At 38.9% G+C, this 17,492-nt stretch overlaps 1 protein-coding gene across 1 annotated transcript in view; it reads right to left on the bottom strand.

The window, feature by feature from the left end:
• The window catches only part of ERP44 (endoplasmic reticulum protein 44), a 54,261-nt gene that overhangs the window by 30,771 nt on the left and 5,998 nt on the right, over nucleotides 1-17,492 (bottom strand). Inside the window, exons 2-3 of the mRNA XM_075022820.1 lie at nucleotides 1,970-2,042; nucleotides 59-98 (exon numbers count right to left, since the gene is read on the bottom strand). Of these exons, the coding sequence (XP_074878921.1) occupies nucleotides 59-98; nucleotides 1,970-2,042 (113 nt within the window). The remainder of the gene's footprint in view (nucleotides 1-58; nucleotides 99-1,969; nucleotides 2,043-17,492) is intronic.

Below are 17,492 nucleotides of genomic sequence, written 5' to 3'. Positions count from 1 at the left end.
CATGACAGTTTTCAAAAGACAGAAGTTTAAACATAGGAAAAAAACTTGTATAACTTACCAATCAGCATAAAAATTAACTAAAGCAACATCTGCATTGTCTGAGAGGAAAAAAAAAAGAAAAAACACAATGTCACATTGTGAGGCAAACTTCTTAGTGGTTTTACCTGAGATTATAAAAATATGCACAAAAACTATAAAAGCAAATACTTCTAGATTATTCAGCATACAGCTTAGTCTGATTGCTAGAAAACTGATAGGATAAATCTTATCTGAAGTATAATCTATATCAAATAGGAAAGTGATGAAAGTGGCCTTCAGCCAAGTATTTTATTGACTTCATTGATATATTGGACATTAAAAATGTCAATACTTAAGGTATTAAGACACAAAAGAAGTAATTAAGTGACACGTGAGACAAAAAGTAATTCTGGATTTAAAATTAAGGCACTCAAAATCCAGTTGTTCTGTAGTACAACTCTTTTAAGCATTATCTAGATTATTCGTGTTAAAAAACAGTTAAGTGCTGAAATGTCAACTGTTTGGGTTAGAAGAATGACTAACATGCAACCTGCCTGTGCCACTTGCTCTGGTTGGTCCTTACCTGCCTTATTTCCTAAGAAGCTGGATACTAAGGCAAAAGGTAGCAGAGAAATCTTCAGTCCGCAAAAAAGAAAAATGCTAAGGGACACTTGAAAAAAATGCAATACTATAGGGATATATATGATGAGGTAGTGAAATAATGCTCCTATACATTATTTTTCACATACAAAAAAAAAGGAAAATATATCAAGACTAGTAGGATAAATCTCCTGCCCCAAAATAAATTGTGATCTTTACACAATATAACAACCATGCTGTGAATTGATTTTTAGTAGTAGTAGTGGTGTAGACATTATAAAAAAAAAGTGAAAGAAATACCGGAACTATAGAGTATCAGTCACAGCTTTATAAAGCAAAAATGTTGCTAGACAAATTTGCACTATTGACAAAGTTACAAAGCAGTTACAAGCAAAGATTAAGATGTTGAAAGCCTGGAAAAGAAAACATGCTGGAAAAGACAACTCTTGACAAGGCTGGGAAAAACTACAGTTTTGATTAAAATTATGGCTTTAAGATTTTCATTATCAGCAAGCAATGCAAGAGGTGAACAGGAAATTAACAAGCATGGAGAAATTTAGGGTTACCTCCAAGGCATAAAGTACTTATTGAAAGTAATTGGATGAATTTTAAAAGTACTTACACTTGGCATATATTCCCTTTTATGAATAACATTTTACAAAAGGATTTTATCTTTTCCACTGTATAAAAGGTATTTACAAACAGATCTCGTATCACCTAATCATACATTTACTACACAAAGCAATCTTGCAATAGTAAGCAGATTCTAGTGGAGATATAAACAAAAGAGTATAAAGATTTTTTTTTTTCTCAACATATTTGAAACAATGTAATAACTTTTCCTGTTAAGACAAACAGATACAGGCAAGTTGCATACTTTTCAGACCAAAAGGTTTCAGACAAGGAATACACATCTGTTTAATGTATGGGTCTCCTTTCTATGGGCCACCAGAATCAGGACAATGCTTTACCTGAGGGAAAGCATAGCTGAACAAGCAAGATACTTAAGGCCCATCACCATGGGTTTCAGTTGCTGCTATTCTTCGGGGGAACTTTTAAAAAGCTCTCTTGACAGGTTTTGGTTACATAATCAAACATTCCCATCTGCAAACAAGATACCAGGTATTTTTCTTAGTTCAAATCCTCACTGAGATTACAATGAAGTAATTTGTTAGGTAATACATTAGTTCAGACAGCTAATTCTAATCATAGGCATTTAATACTTCTATACCGATTGCAATTCATATATTCAAAGCTAGGGTTTGCGTATTCCTTTAATGACATTGCAAGATTCACACAGAGAGGTGACTGTAGACATATAAAGAAAAAAAATAATATTCAAAGTACTCACTTAAAATGTCATCTATATTTCCACTATCTAGACTTGTTATTTCACTTCTTGTTGGATTAAAAAGCCAAGACACCTAAAAAGAGAAAGGAAACCAGTAAGGTATGTAAAGTAGGTATTGGGACCAGCGCTGCTTAACATCTTTTTTGGCAACACGGACAGTGGGATTGAGTGCACCCTCAGCCAGTTTGTTGATGACACCAGGCTGTGTGGTGCGGTCGACACGCTGGAGGGAAGGGATGCCATCCAGAGGGACCCTGACAGGCTTGAGAGGTGGGACCGTGCAAACCTCATGAAGTTCAACAAGGCCAAGTGCAAGGTCCTGCACGTGGGTCAGGGCAATCCCAAGCACAAATACAGGCTGGGCAATGAGTGGATTGAGAGCAGCCCTGCAGAGAAGGACTTGGGGGTGTTGGTTGACGAGAAGCTCAACATGACCCAGCAATGTGTGCTTGCAGCTCAGAAAGCCAACCGTATCCTGGGCTGCATCAAAAGAAGCGTGACCAGCAGGTTGAGGGAGGTGATTCTTCCTCTCTACTCTGCTCTCGTGAGACCCCACCTGGAGTACTGCATTCAGCTCTGGGGCCCCCAGCATAAGAGGGACACGGACCTGTTGGAGCGAGTCCAGTGGAGGGCCACGAAGATGGTCAGAGGGCTGGAGCACCTCTCCTATGAAGACAGGCTGAGAGAGTTGGGGTTGTTCAGCCTGGAGAAGAGAAGGCTCCACGGAGACCTTCTAGCAGCCTGCCAGTACCTAAAGGGGGCCTACAGGAAAGCTGGAGAGGGACTTCTTCCAAGGGCATGTAGTGATAGGACAAGGGAGCAACAGCTTTAAACTGGAAGAGGGTAGATTTAGATCAGATATTAGGAAAAAATTCTTTCCTGTGAGGGTGGTGAGGCACTGGAACAGGCTGCCCAGAGAGGTTGTGGATGCCCCATCCCTGGCAGTGTTCAAGGCCAGGCTGGATGGGGCTTTGAGCAACCTGGTCTAGTGGAAGGTGTCCCTGCCCATGGCAGGGGGGTTGGAACTAGATGATCTGTAAGGTCCCTTCCAACACAAACCATTCTATGATTCTATGAATAAAGGAGTAACATATCTATGATTTAAAATGTTGCAGTTCAAAAGCTGGAGAAGAACAGTAAAAGAATTGTAATTCAGTCAACGCATTTCAGATGACAGCAGTACTACAAACATACAAATAAACACTATTTACAAATTTAATATACTTTCACATTTAAAGCAAAATTGGCTATCTCTTCATATGATTCTCTATTATGTTGGCAGAAATGTTACAGGTAAATTTTGTACCTTTAAGAATAACTTATATTCATAAATTCACTCTGAAGAAAGAAATGAAACCCCATTTTAGCCACCTAACAATCTCACACAGCCCAGAAGCGCGTAGGCATGGAGGTTTCACCCAGAGACAAGTAATTCCTTCTGTCACTTACAGGGCTTGTCTGGCTAAAAAGCTTCTCATTGGGTAAAGCTTGCAATTGCCTCCATTTGTACTGCTGTTTGCTAAAACAGTTTTAATATATCTAACTCAAATAGCTACAGTCTTTTATCTCCTTCTGTAATTTTTCTTGATACTGCTTCAGTCCCAGCATGCGATCAGCATATCAGACTACAAAAACTGAGACACCACATCAGCCAGATCATTCAATTATAAAGTAACACATGCATTACTCTTAATGCAGCTATCACAGCAACATGCAGTTTTATGGAAAAGCACTCTCATATTCACTGAAACAGGCCCAGTTCTTCCATCTCAAAATGCAGTGAGGAAAAAGGGGGTAGAGTTGCTGCCCTATCCTAGGTAAGAAATATTATCAGCAAGTTACAACTTATTTTTGCTTTGAGAGATAAGCATGCGAGTTTTTGAACAGGACAATACAGATTCTAGTTTGTGATGTGGATATTCCCATCCTGAATAAGCTGTTCAGAAAGTCAGCACTTCTCTAAGCAGAGCCAGAGCTTGGACGAGACGCTCCACTGAGATGCCTTCCAGCCTCATGTTTTCAATGAATCTTATGGTTCCTCAGCTGACAGAGAAGGCAGGAAAGGAAAAGGAAGGCTTTTGGTAGAGAGCTGACAGGAACGCACAGGTCAAGGAGCCAGACAGAGACCTGAGATTCACAATGATACCCGAAGAATTAGTCCTCACACTAAGATGTGGTATCATATGACATGCACGCTATTGATGTTCCTGGAGTCTTAGTTTACTCTTTGCAGCTGCAGAGAAAATCTGCTTATGGCTAGAGAGGCAGAGCTGACTAAAGACACCAAGGAAAAACTTAGCTGGAAGCATAAAGAGCATCCAAATAATGCCACCTAGAGCAGCTGGATACAAGAATCCAGTGATACAAGCATACATTCCATCTATTTATGGAAGAGCCTGAGACCTATCCTGGACCTATACCAGAACCATGACTACAAGCAGCAAGCCTCCAGGGCACATTTGCCTTTGACACTGTTTACAATTTATCAAAAGACTAATTCAATGTCAAACATCAAGTTTTCTCACATTTGTCGCAAGTGTATATCAAATATTGGCCTCAAAAGGAATGGCCAAACTGGATGCCTTGCTTTCATTAAGATCAGCTTTGAAAATTGTGGGAAGACTTCTGCAGCGAGACACTGTCAATAGGTCTCAAACTCTCATCTGCATGCCATTTACAGTGATATTTGCAGCAATCATTTTCAATTTCTTCTGATGCATGGATCACTAAACACTTCTCAGTGAAGATACCGATCCTTTCATACTTCCCACATAGAGGCCACTGGGTAGCATACACATTCCATCTTACACTACAGGCTGAAAACACACTTGCTGTTGTAATACAAAATACGTACCAGTGCTTCTCACTTGGTAATTGGGCAAGATACTAGTCTTATATGCAAGTCTAAGATCCGTGGCGGTGTTTGCACAGCCTTCCTGTGGCACTTAAACTGTCTGACACAAGTGTCTGAACTGTGGCTTTAAGATGACTACAGAGAAACAAAACTAACAGTTGAGCTGTAAGGTCCATAGTCAAAACTAACAGCATAATGACATGATCTGCCAAAAAATACCTGATTAAGCAAGCTATGCAATGCACAAGTTGCAGCAGGCCAGTGTTGGGGAAGTTGTTTTGAAGATGCTGGTGTTGCCGACTGCAACAACAGAAGAGATGACCCTGCCTTCAGTCTTTCTCTCAGAAGCTACACATATGGGCCCTGGTCCACACTGGTCAGATTACCCCCAGTTGAGTGACAGCTGATGGCCACTATGAGCACAGATTCCTCCCCATCACCCCTTGGGTGGTGCATGGGATGACAACTTCCACGGTGTTGCTACGGGGAGGTGCTGGTAGTAGTAGTAGTTAGATTTGCAGTAATGGGTCAGTTAACTGTGTGAATGAGCTGGCACAGTTTTTGTTTGTACGCCCATGCTGTTTTGTTGCAAGTGTCAAGTTAGATGCAACTTGTGTACAATTGAAGCAGTAGCTATGATTAACAGTAACAGTTGGAATATTGCTCTAGGCAATAAAGGACGGTATAACTCAACATTAATTTTGTTGGCCATCATCCGATCCTACCACAGGTGACTTTGCAAACTCATCTCAGTTCCAAGGCTTCAGCTGCCCTGCAAGGACTCAAGAACCTCCGATTGTACCCTTGAAAACCACAGTTACTTACCCTGCTTATGATCTTGGACAATGCTTGTTTACACAGAAAATCCACATAAGCCTCTAGAAAGCAGGAACTTCTTAGCTGCTGCACACAGCTCTACATCAGCGTTCATACTCGGAAAGAATTTCCGCAGTAGGTCCTGGTGAAACTATTTTCATAGGAACCCAGCAGTTTGTATTGTCTAAACATACCGAACAGGTAAGGTATCAATTTGTTAAACCCACATGCCTTTTTCTAATACAATTTTACAGCAGAAACACAAATCTTACCTAATAGGATAAATTACACATAAATTAAACATAACATAGATAAGCATATTATTTGCAATCACGAAATAGGCTATTGTTATTCAGCAGATATACTTAAATAGATTGGGAACTGTAGTTGCATTTGTAGATTGCTACAATACACCTTAACTTGCAATGAAAATATTTAACTGCAAAATCAAAGCACAGGGCTTACTAACCAACAAAATCCCCTACTAGAGTGTGCTATGTGCAGAAAAAGCAAATTAAAACTAATACTTCTTTATAGCAAGAATAAAATTTTTGATTGCTTTCTTAACTCTTTTTGTGGAAAAATGTGGTCCAAGCTGCATGTACTAAAACAAAGACCCCAAACGCCTTCATATATTGAAGGTGAAAATCAAATTAAGCTGTATATCCTATTGCCCTTTTATATTAAAGAGTAGTGGAAAAATACTGAGACAACGAACGTCTTTCCCCAAAAGTTGCACAAAACCTTAGATAACTGAAATATTTTTTCCACTAGAAGTATGATAATTTCTATTTTGACAAAATATATTCATAATCACATTCTTAAACATTTTATACTGACTAAATAATTGTGGGTGCCAAAACCTTCATAATAAGTAGATAGACTCAGGGGAAAAAAAGCATTCCTTGAAGAAATGTCAATAAATATGCAAGACTCACTTCAGCTGAAGCTTTCATAAAGGTATACTGCCTGGAAGGAAGAAAACACATCCTTTTGACCCAGTAATCTTTCTGTCCCATGAGATGCAAGAGGGTTTATGATATTACTAGTATTAATATTTAACATGAAGGAATACAAATTCTTATTTAAATTGCTAAGAAGCTACACTGTTTTGAGAATATTTTCTGACCTTTGATGACGCCTGTGCTTGATACCCACAGGCGGAAAACAAGACATTTTTGAGGAAATGATTTTTGAATGTCAGCTACGCACTTTATAAAACAGGCATTGAACATATGTTCTTAAAAACTTACTGGCTAAAAAAAATTCTTCAGAGTTTTTTACTTTTAAATGCAAACTTTGCATTCCACTGACCTACATCAGAAGGACACATGGATGACTGTTCATATTTGTGAATGAGGGGGGAAAAAAAATAAATTTCCAACTGACCTTACAAGTTAGCTGCAAATTCAATGAAGAAAGCATCTTGCAAAAATAATTCAAAAGGAAAACTGGCTATGTAAGTACACCTGAAAAGAACTCAGGTTGCTGCCTTTATATTGGATAAAATTAGCTATTTTTTATATTTGTTTTTTTTTAAAATACTTAAACTACTAAAATCTGAAGGTAAAACTAAGTAGTTATGAAAGAAAAAGATTTCAAAAAATATAGTAGAGTATTAAAATACTAAATACTTGAGTGTGAAGCTGCACAAGTTAGATAAGCATGTTTATAATCTAGTCAAAATCACCTAACACTATAGAAAAATGACAAAACAAACTATAGACCAAAACAAATGCAGAAAGCTTTATATGCTTACAGAACACATTGCTGAGGTGAAAAAGTCAGGAATTGAACAATGCATTCACACAGATAAAATTTAACTCATACAGGGGGAGGGAAGAGGAGGAGATGGCACACGTATTTTTACTCTTCTGGTCCTCAGAAACACTGTCAAATAAAGCAGGAATAGTTCAGCTCAGGTTCCTGGAAGTTTCTGAAGATAACACTGCTAGTATTTTTACTGGATAGTTCAATTAGTACAGAAATCTTAGTATTTCTGATCCAGTTTCAATCCTCACTTCAAGTTAGCAAATGACTCAGCCACTTCTGCCAGGAGCCAGTACTAGTTGCTTCTGAGGAGTTAGCTCAAATTAGCTGGCATTTATTCTGTTTTTTTCTACTGAAAGACCTCAAAGCACTGCCCAAAAGACAACATTACCCTCCTCTCACATGCAGCGGAAGGCTACGCAAGCAGCCTTACACAAAACAAAATGCCTGGACAAAATCCATTCCACTCACCCCAATGGCAGACCTCTGCCAGACTTCATATCCCTTTTCCAAAGGGGGAAAAAAAGCACACCCAGCATCTTCTGCTGACAGTGTTGCTGTTCAATTGCCACTCCACACGTCCAATTAATGAAGTCCACCAGTTATTCAGGAGATTTAGGTCAACCTTTTATCAACATTTTACTCTTACCAGTTCGCACTGGTAGTTCTTTAATTGCGAACTGGACAGAAGAGACAGGCCTATAGGTTTAGTGGCATTTCTTTCCCAAGTTTATCATACTTTACACACAACTTTCTTGCAAAAGAGTTTAATAATAACTGTGCACAGTCTTAAAACTACAGGAAAAGGAAAAAAACATAGGTTTCTTGCATTTATACATTCTTCACGCCTTTATTTTTTAATTCACATGATGAAACAGAGGTCCTTATTTCCAGAGCAAACTATCTGAAGCATACAGAAAATCTATTCTTGGAGCATTATGATTTCTAATTAGTACTACACCTGCAAGGCAGTCAACAAGAACAGCCTTCATTTTCACTTGCTAAACTTTCCATTTACCTTTTCCACCTGACGGGAAATCCTAAAGGCACACGACTAAACCATCTTTCTCCTCTACCACAAAATCGTTTTATGTTTGGCAACCAGCTCTAGCCTGCATCTAATCCAGATTGACATGTCGAAGTTACTACCTGAAGTCCCAGCCCCACAGGACTCTGCGGCTAACTTTCAGTCCCCAAGTAGCTTTTTCTTTATGCATGCCGCTAATCTGCTGCTGCTCTGAGGTCTGCATTAAACTCCTGGACAACAGGAAGCAGACGGGTTTACAGCCTGCTGTAGGATGATACAAATTGAAAGCAATCCCGGGAGACAGCAACGCCAAAGCTGACAGACATTGTAAGAGCCCCTGAAGTTTGGCTTCAGAACCATCAATCAGGAGCATCTCGCTGGCGGTGTTCCCAGAAGCCCTATAATGAACCACAAAGTTCAGAGCAGAGAGAGATAACAGTAAATAGAGAATGGTGGGGAAAAATAAAAAGAGGACATTATTCACCCTCTCAGTGAGAGCAGTTCAACTCTTAATTGTCACCACTTGATTCCAGACCGTGCCTGAACATTTTCATAATTTAGACTAACTGCTGCCATCCCTGTTGATTAAGCAGGATTTTTATTAGTAATGTAAACTACTTTCATTATAAGACTATGAGACAAAACTATATTAGTTCAAAACACTAAATAATGATCACTTCTGAGCTATATTTAAGTGTTCAGAGCAATTTTTAAACTGGGACCAAAAAATCCTTTTCCTATTATTTTCCTCTCAAGAGCCATTATCTTGAATTTAATCAGGGAAATTTAAAACACTAGAAGGAAGCTACTGAAAATAGATTTAAGGATTGCAGCTACTAACTTCCACAAGAACAGAGACAAAAATCTAACTAAACTGAAATACGGATAATACATATATTAGAAAAGTAAACTTATTTCTTTAGCCTTGATAGACAGTCCAATTTTATAATGATTTAGCCAAACAGTGCTATAACTGCACACAGCTAGGTAGAGAGACCACCATGTTAAAAAGAGGTAGTGCAATTTTTTTCCTCCGCGTATCTTGTCATCTACTCCCATTTTAAGTGTCTGACAGGAATACTTGGTGTAGGCACATGTATTATTAATATTGAAGAACTTCTTGCCGATGAAAATGCTGGAAACAACAAAAATTTTTTTCACAATTTATAACGGTATCTTTGAAATTCCAAATTATATTGATTTGACACTCCAAATCAGGGAAAAAACCTCACAGCTAATGGTTCCTACAATTGAACTTAACACACAAAGGAGTTGTAGGATTGTCGTGTGTGACTGGGAACGACTCATAGCCCCAGAGATATCTCAATGGCCTGTTACCACAGCACTGAAGGTTCCCAGAAAAATGAGCAAGTTAACCTGTCAACAGTTTATGAACTATTGTAAGACACAAGATGTTAATTCAAAAAAACCATTGCAGAGATGAAAATTAAACCTCATTATCACAACGTGCAGTTCAATGCATTGCATTTTTTCCATAAAGCTGTTAGTAGCAGAATCATGCCCACAAACGCAATTTTAAAGCTCAGCACAAACCTACGGGTCATTGTCTTTTACAGAAATGTTTAACTCAGGGCTCAAAAAATGACATGAGGCATGTCTAAAAAAAAGTCACAGAGATAAGACCTGTAATTTATTTTCAGTTGAACTATTTCTAATTTGCAGTTATTTCTCTTGGCCTGAAGGGAAAAGAGCAATCTCCAGTCAGGGCCATAAGGCACTGGTTTCCTTGTCTTAAACATCCACTTAGAGGCAACAGAGTACATATCCCTACAAAAGATGTAAACAGGTGTCTGAACAACTGTATTACTTAATGAAGAATGTTTAGAGTGCTCCATGTCCTCAGAAATATGAACCTACCTTAAAGCCTGTTTCACAGCTTTAAAGCCATGAATTCAGCTTCCCAGGAAACTACTGGAAACTCTGAATCTTTAGATATTTTATTTACCAACCTTCTTCTCTTACACAAGAAGCTAGAATTCCCCTGGAAAAAAGGTACAATTTGTGCAGCTTTTTAGGAAGAAAACACAACCTCATGTTCTGATAATTCATTCTTTCTTTTACATATCTACCAACTGCTCTGATTATCTGGCAACAACACAAGGATTCACTTTCAAGAAGGAATAAAGCACATAAAATACAAATGCAATTTCCAAAATGATTACCGCAAGTTAAGCAGCTGTTGCTCTATATGAAAGCCAGCACCCTGAAGTTTCTGAACTTGTTAAAGCTGTGATCCATCAATACGAAAAAGGGTAGCTCAGTCTTGGCTTGTCAAAACTTTGATAAGGCTAGCAGAGCAGAACAGTTTGCTGCCCCTTTTCACTAAGCCAAGGAAAAAGGCCTGTTCTCTAATTTGGCCACTGCTATTACACATAAAACCCATTACCAAAAACATTCACTGTAGAGAGTTTAAACCTTGGAGATTGTGTACTTGTAACTCCATTCCTCAAGTCAGAGATCACATATGTAACCTTGAAATGCAAATCATATCTTAAAACACAAACAGAAAAGTATTGAGAAAAGTCAAAGCCATTTTTGCACTTAAAATACTTTGGAAATTATTTTGATGCGTAGCAATAGAGAAGAAATTGTGAGTCATTTCAAATAAATAGTTGAGTCTAAATAGAAGGCTTATTAGGAACTGTGTTTTGAGAGCCACATGGATCATTATAGAAAGCAACATACTATCCTGTGATTATGATCTTCTACAGCCTTCCTGTGCCATTTATTCTTGTCTTTACACACTGGGCCACGGCAGAACAAGAAATGAGTTGTTTTTTTTTTTTTTAAATAACACACACACATATATATGTATGTATGTTTTGTTCAGTCTTGGACTAGTGATGAAAATGGATATTAAAATGAAACCAAAACTTTTATGGTATTCTGTGGAAGGAGTGGCCACAGAATTCAGAATCTCTCCTTTAAAGCATAATCTTAGAGGAAGAAACTGAAAGTAGATATAGTGTTTTCACGAGAAACAGTTATTTCCTATATCATGTGAACATTTGCTACCTTAGAATAATCCGAAGGACTGAACGTAGAAGTGGATACCTGAATTTTCCACGCACGAGTGCCTACACACATTTTACTGCTTTAATAACACCACACAATTTCTATTTTGGTAGATTTTAATACATATTGAGATTATTGTTCAACAAGACAAAAATCAACTCATTTCAACCAAAATGCTCAACTTTAACACCTACTCACTTTTAGCTGCTTATCTTTTTATTAACCATATAATCTATTTGCAATACTGAATACATTTTCGCTCTTCTGCTCCAAAACATCAAGTTTCCTATCTCTTTGCAGTATCAAGAAAGGCAGGAGCTTTAAGCAAAGACAAGCCCGTTCAGTTTTACCTTTCAGGCTAGAACTTGTTTTAAAAGTAGGTATGAATTACCAAAACCAACTGCTCAAATACAAATACAAGGGCTATCATAAACTTGTATAAACTAGCCCTCCCTAACAGAAATACCTAAGAATCAATTTAGATAAAATTGCAGTCAGGTGGCATAACGGAAATGCAACATTAGAGAAATCTGCATTTCACATATTCTTATCAGCATTTATAGATGAAATAACACAATCCTGCAACTCCAGTGGTGCACAATCCACACTGCTTTAAACTATGCAGCTGAGGCACTGGGTTAAAAAAAAAAAAAAAAGGTAGTAAAAGTCACAATTAGACAAACAAAATACTTAGGGTCATTCTCCTCACCCAGTCCACCCAAAGGGAAGCAAAGCATACTGGTTTAACTGCCACTCTGAAGTCAACATAAGGGAAGACAAGCAGACAAACCAGTCTCTGATAACGTGGTTTTGACTGTACTGTTCATACTAGTGCTGCTGCCTATTCATACTTCCAAATAACAAAATCGGTTTGAAAGCATAGAAGGACAGCCAGCTTGATATGGCTCATCCTTATATTTGATACTGAAGGCAATGACAATTAGAACTAAACAACGGAGCAACACTCCCAACGCAGAGCAGCAAATGTACAGATGACAATCAGCAGTTCAAGTTAAATTCTTACCCTCTTCCAGTTTTAGCATTACATGGTCATCCTATGCCCTGCAATCTCAGCCAGAACTAACCCACACATGAATATGCACACAACCACCCCCATTTATTAACCTCAGATCTAGAGCCTTTAGCAATAATACTTGCAATATCACTAAGACCCTCCTTGTGCTACAGATTTTTTTTTCTTTCTTCAGCATGATTGAGATGCCACATTTCCTCGGATTACCTCCTAATATTTCAGCAGGAGGTTAAGGTTTTGCGCAACTATCAAAAGACAGCTACAGTCCTTTGTGACACAGCCGTTTGTGGCATATGAAGCGTTAGTCCATACATTAAAACCGTTTGAGATTCAGTCCTGTGTTGCTGGTGCTCCTCCCTCTTTTTGAGGAATCAAAATGAGGAAGAACACCTTAAGATTTCAAAATTATAAACTTTCTAAAACACAATGGGGTTTTGTTGCCTCAGCTTGCCATTCCCTTAACATCAGAACTTTGAACTTTAGAATAAATCCATTTAAAACGTCATCTAAATTTATGTTACTTTATTTTCTTTTCTTCATTCCAAGGAAAATTGTGATGCACACTCAACAAACTTCCATTCTACACATGCAAACTAGCAATCAAAGTATATCAAAGCTCACCGGCAATCTATTAGCTTGTCTAATAAATGCCTTGCCTCAATTTTTTAGGTTAGTATTTATTATTTGCTATCTTAAAAAGACATCTGAGAAGGTAAGGGATAAAATAAGCAGTAATAGAAATACTACTACAGCTGCATTCTAACTGACATGTTGGCACTGGAAAAATCTCCCAATTTAAATGGGGGGGGGGGGGGGGGGGGGAGAAATACATTTTACAATTGATCCATTTGCTATCGTCTACAGAAGAACATTGATTAAAGAAATGCTGCCTGAATCTGAAGAGAAAAATTCACCTTTGGGACCACAGCTGCACGTAGCTTGAAGAATGAGTGGCTAATTTCAGACTGCATAGGAGCTATTTTCTTTCTACCCTAAACAGCTGCTAAGGGCCTGCACATATGCAGTCAATTTATCCTGGATAACTCTGGACAGCAGAAGAGTAAATAATGCAGACAACAGGACACATGCCACAGATACTTTGAAATGTACAAAACAACATGATACAAAGATACCCCATTGCTGGTTTACCTCCCCCAAGGAATACTAACCCTGCCAGCTTCAGGCTGACTCCCACAAAAATATTCAAGCAAGTATTCCGGACTGGTCCTAAAAATAATATTAACACATTCACATGGTGCAGTGCTTGAACTGGTAGCAAGTACCAGACACGCTGGCTCTGCAGTTAACCAGCTCCATGTAGTGAGCTTACTGTTCTCAACATAGAGGACTGCTGCAACCATAATTGTTACCAAAATCCTCAGCAAGGTATCACAGCTGTGTATTGGCTTATTTTAAACTAACTTTTAATAGCTATGTAACACTAATTATATGTACATACTTGCACTGGTTTAGCAATTCTGCTGGCCTATGTTGACAGAAAAAATACAAAAAAAAAAGAAAAGAAAAAAAAAGAAAAAAAAAAGGCCTCTCTCCCCTGCAATGATACCTTCTTAACCAAAGCAGTTTTAAATGTCATTCAAAGGTAATTCCTGCGAGGCCCATATACTCGCTGAGCTCCCTTCACTAATTAACGGATCATTAGTAGGAAAGAACCCCTAACTGTTCACCCCCTGCACCACATACTGTCTTAATTACCTTTGTGAAGCAACCAATTTGTCTTTCAGTCATTCTGTCCAAAATCCCAAGTGAATTGACTCAACAGGGAGAAGAAGAAAAAAAAAAAAAAAGGATTTTCATATACACTTTTATGAAAATCCGTAATTTTTTATGACTGGCAAAGAAGTTAGGGGCTAAGTGTTTCCAGCAAGATTTAAGAAAGAGGATTTCAATAAACTATAAGAGACAGAAGTGATAGACAGTGACTAAAGGAACAAAATGCTCTTCTCGGGATTACAAATGTGGATACATCTTTGAAAAGCTTTCCCTTTGTGAAGCTTTTGAGAAAGTTAATTATATCATCACTTCATAATCACGACAGCTATGGGAAACAGCAAAACACTATCACAGCTGTTGTTTTCTTTTTTGAGACCATTGGAACGGGCACCTACTCCTTGCCTTTCAAAATACTTCCTTGCAGAGCTCCTAATGAACAAGTTCTCTCCATGTTTATGCCCAATCGCCACACGAATCCACTTGGAGATGAAATGTAAGCTTTACTGCCAGTTATCTTACAACAGAGATTAGATTGCTTTTCTTCTCCCCACTTCTCTTCACAAATCTATAAAAATAAAGACAAAAAAACCTGACATCCTTACAGACTACTTTTTTTTTTTTTCCTTCTTTTCGGGTGCACCTCAATGAAACACACAGAGAAACCTGGCAAGAATCACTAATGCCAGGCAAGATAGGAGACATTGGCTGCAAAAAGTATGCCAAGGAACCAGGTCATTTACTGCACTCTATTTCCAGGGCTCTGCCTTCTGCTCAGGTTCCTGTTTCATGAACACCATTTAGGATACAAAGTTTCAGTGATTAAAGAAATAGATGCCATAGAGCAGTATCTTTCTTTGAAACTGAATGCAGCAAACCATATACCTGAAATCTCCCTGTGGGTTAGCATATTCTTATTTTTGGTCCCAAAGTGAAGCAGGTGGGAGACTCCAGCACATAAAACGTGGTAACCTACTTCTTCCAGGAAACAAGCCATTGGGATCTCCAGTGTTTCATTTCATCGCCACTGCTGATGAAACTTTCAGATACAGCTCACCAATGATGGTGTCACAATAATTCCCACCTGCTACGATACTTATTCTTTAATAGAAAAATGTACCTTGCAGAACCCAGAAAAAAAGACGACAAGAGCTTAAGACACTCAGGTCTCAATAACAATTCAGTCCACTCATAGAACGTGGCTCTGAAAGCCAAAAGGGCCCATGAGAGCCTGTTGATCTTCAAGGACAACCTCTTCAAAGCACAAAAACAATCCACTCCACTCTGCAGAAAGTAGGTATGACAGAAGACCTACATGGGTTAACAGAGAATTTCTGGATGAGTTTTTTTTTTTTAAAAAAAAGTACACTTAAGGTAGAGGTAAGAAAGTAAATATCTGATAGGAGTATAGAAACATTGCTTGAGCAGGCAGGAGGAAATTAGAAAAGCCCAAGCTCAGCTGGAGTTGAAACTAGAGAGGGATATTAAGGGTAGCACAGAGGGTTTCTACAGGTATGGTGGCAACAAAAGGAAGATGAAGGGAACTGTAGGCCTGCTGCTCAACTAGCAGGGGATGTAGTGACAAACAACACGGAGCAGGCTTAGCTACCCAATGTCATCTTTGTCTCATTTTCTACTGATGAGGTCTGAGCCTAGTAGTAGAGTACCAGGGAAGAGAAGCATTACCACACGAGTGGAAGACCAAGTTAGAAAGCTCTTAAGCAAGTTAGACGTACACAGAGCCACAGAACCAGACAAAATGCATTTCCTGGGTCCCCAGGAGCATTATGGAGGCAAATTTTCTTTCCAGAAGCCACATCCATCCACCATGGATTTAGAAAGAGTAAATCAATCTGACTGTTTTCTGTAGTGAGATGAATAGCTCTGCAAATGAGGGAAGAATACTGGACATTGTTTGCCTTGACTTTAGCAAGCTTCTGAGATAGTATCTGAAAGTATCCTTAGACCTAAATTGGTGACGTATGAACTGAATAAGTGAACTACAAAGCCAGTGACATGGTGGCTGGACTGCTGGGCTCAAAGGGCTGTAACCAAAGATACCATGTCCAACTGGTCTCTAATGGAGCTTCTCCAGATCAATATTGGATGTAAGAAGGTTTGTCTTTACCAGACTGGCATGATGGAACACAGTGCCCCCTCCGCAAACTTCCTGAGGATACTGCAGCGGGGGAAGTGGCTTGTATGCTAGAGGGGAGCTCTGCTACTCAGAGAGACCCCAACTGGCTGGAGAAATGGCCTGATAGAAACCTCATGAAGTTCAACAAAGGCAAAGTCCTGCATCTCGGGTGAAATAACCCCATATAGGCTGGAAGCAACCCAGATAGAAAACAGCTTTGCAGAAAAAGTCTTGGGGGACAAGTCGAACAGTTGTCAGCAGCATGCCCCTTGCAGCAAAGACAACTGCAAACTAGGCTGCATCAGCAAAAGTGTAGCCAGCAGACCAAGGGGAGCGATTCTTCCCTTTCATTTGGCACTTGTGGGACCACACCTGAAGGATTCTGCCCAACTTTGGGATTGCCTGTACAAGACAGACATTAACATATCAGAGTGAAATCCAGCAGATTGCTCCCAAGATGAATAGTGGCTGGAGAAGAGGGTCTACAAGAAGAGGCTGAGACAACTGCATTTATTCAGCCTTAAGAAGCATAAGCTATTACTGCTGTTACCAACGTCCTAGTTGGAGGTTATAGAGAAGGCAGAGACAGACTCTTCTCAAAGATGCACAGTGATAGGACAGGAGGCAAGGGACACAAGTTGCAGCTCCAAGTAGATTTTTCAGGTAAAACATTCAACAAGGTTTTGATCAAACACTAAAACAGGTGCCCAGAGAAGTTGTAGAACCTCCATCCTTGGAGACAGTCAAATCTCAGCTGGGAAAAACCCTGAGCAACCCCATCTAAGTTAGTCTTGCATTAAGTAAGAAGTAAGACCAGATGACTTTTAGAGGCCCCTCCCAATTTAAGTGATCAAACTTCCAGTAGCAATCAAAACCCAAAACTCTACAACTTGACTCTACTGGGTAAATACAGTGAGACTCTCAGTACTCCAAACTAATGTAGATTAGGAAACAAGGGGAGGGAAGAAACCCAAAACATTTACTACAATAAAAACAGATGAACAGGAGATTTGCTGTGTTTACCAGAAACATTGTACTGCATATGCAATTACTTGGGAACCAGTTATTTGCTGAAGGTATGCATAGAGCACCTGTATTTAGATAACCACGTATGATGTT

This window comes from Buteo buteo, chromosome 3 (assembly GCF_964188355.1).
Source record: "Buteo buteo chromosome 3, bButBut1.hap1.1, whole genome shotgun sequence".
Taxonomy (NCBI): Eukaryota; Metazoa; Chordata; class Aves; order Accipitriformes; family Accipitridae; genus Buteo; species Buteo buteo.
The sequence above is the reverse complement of the archived record's forward strand: the minus strand, read 5'-3'. Positions and strand labels throughout refer to the sequence as shown.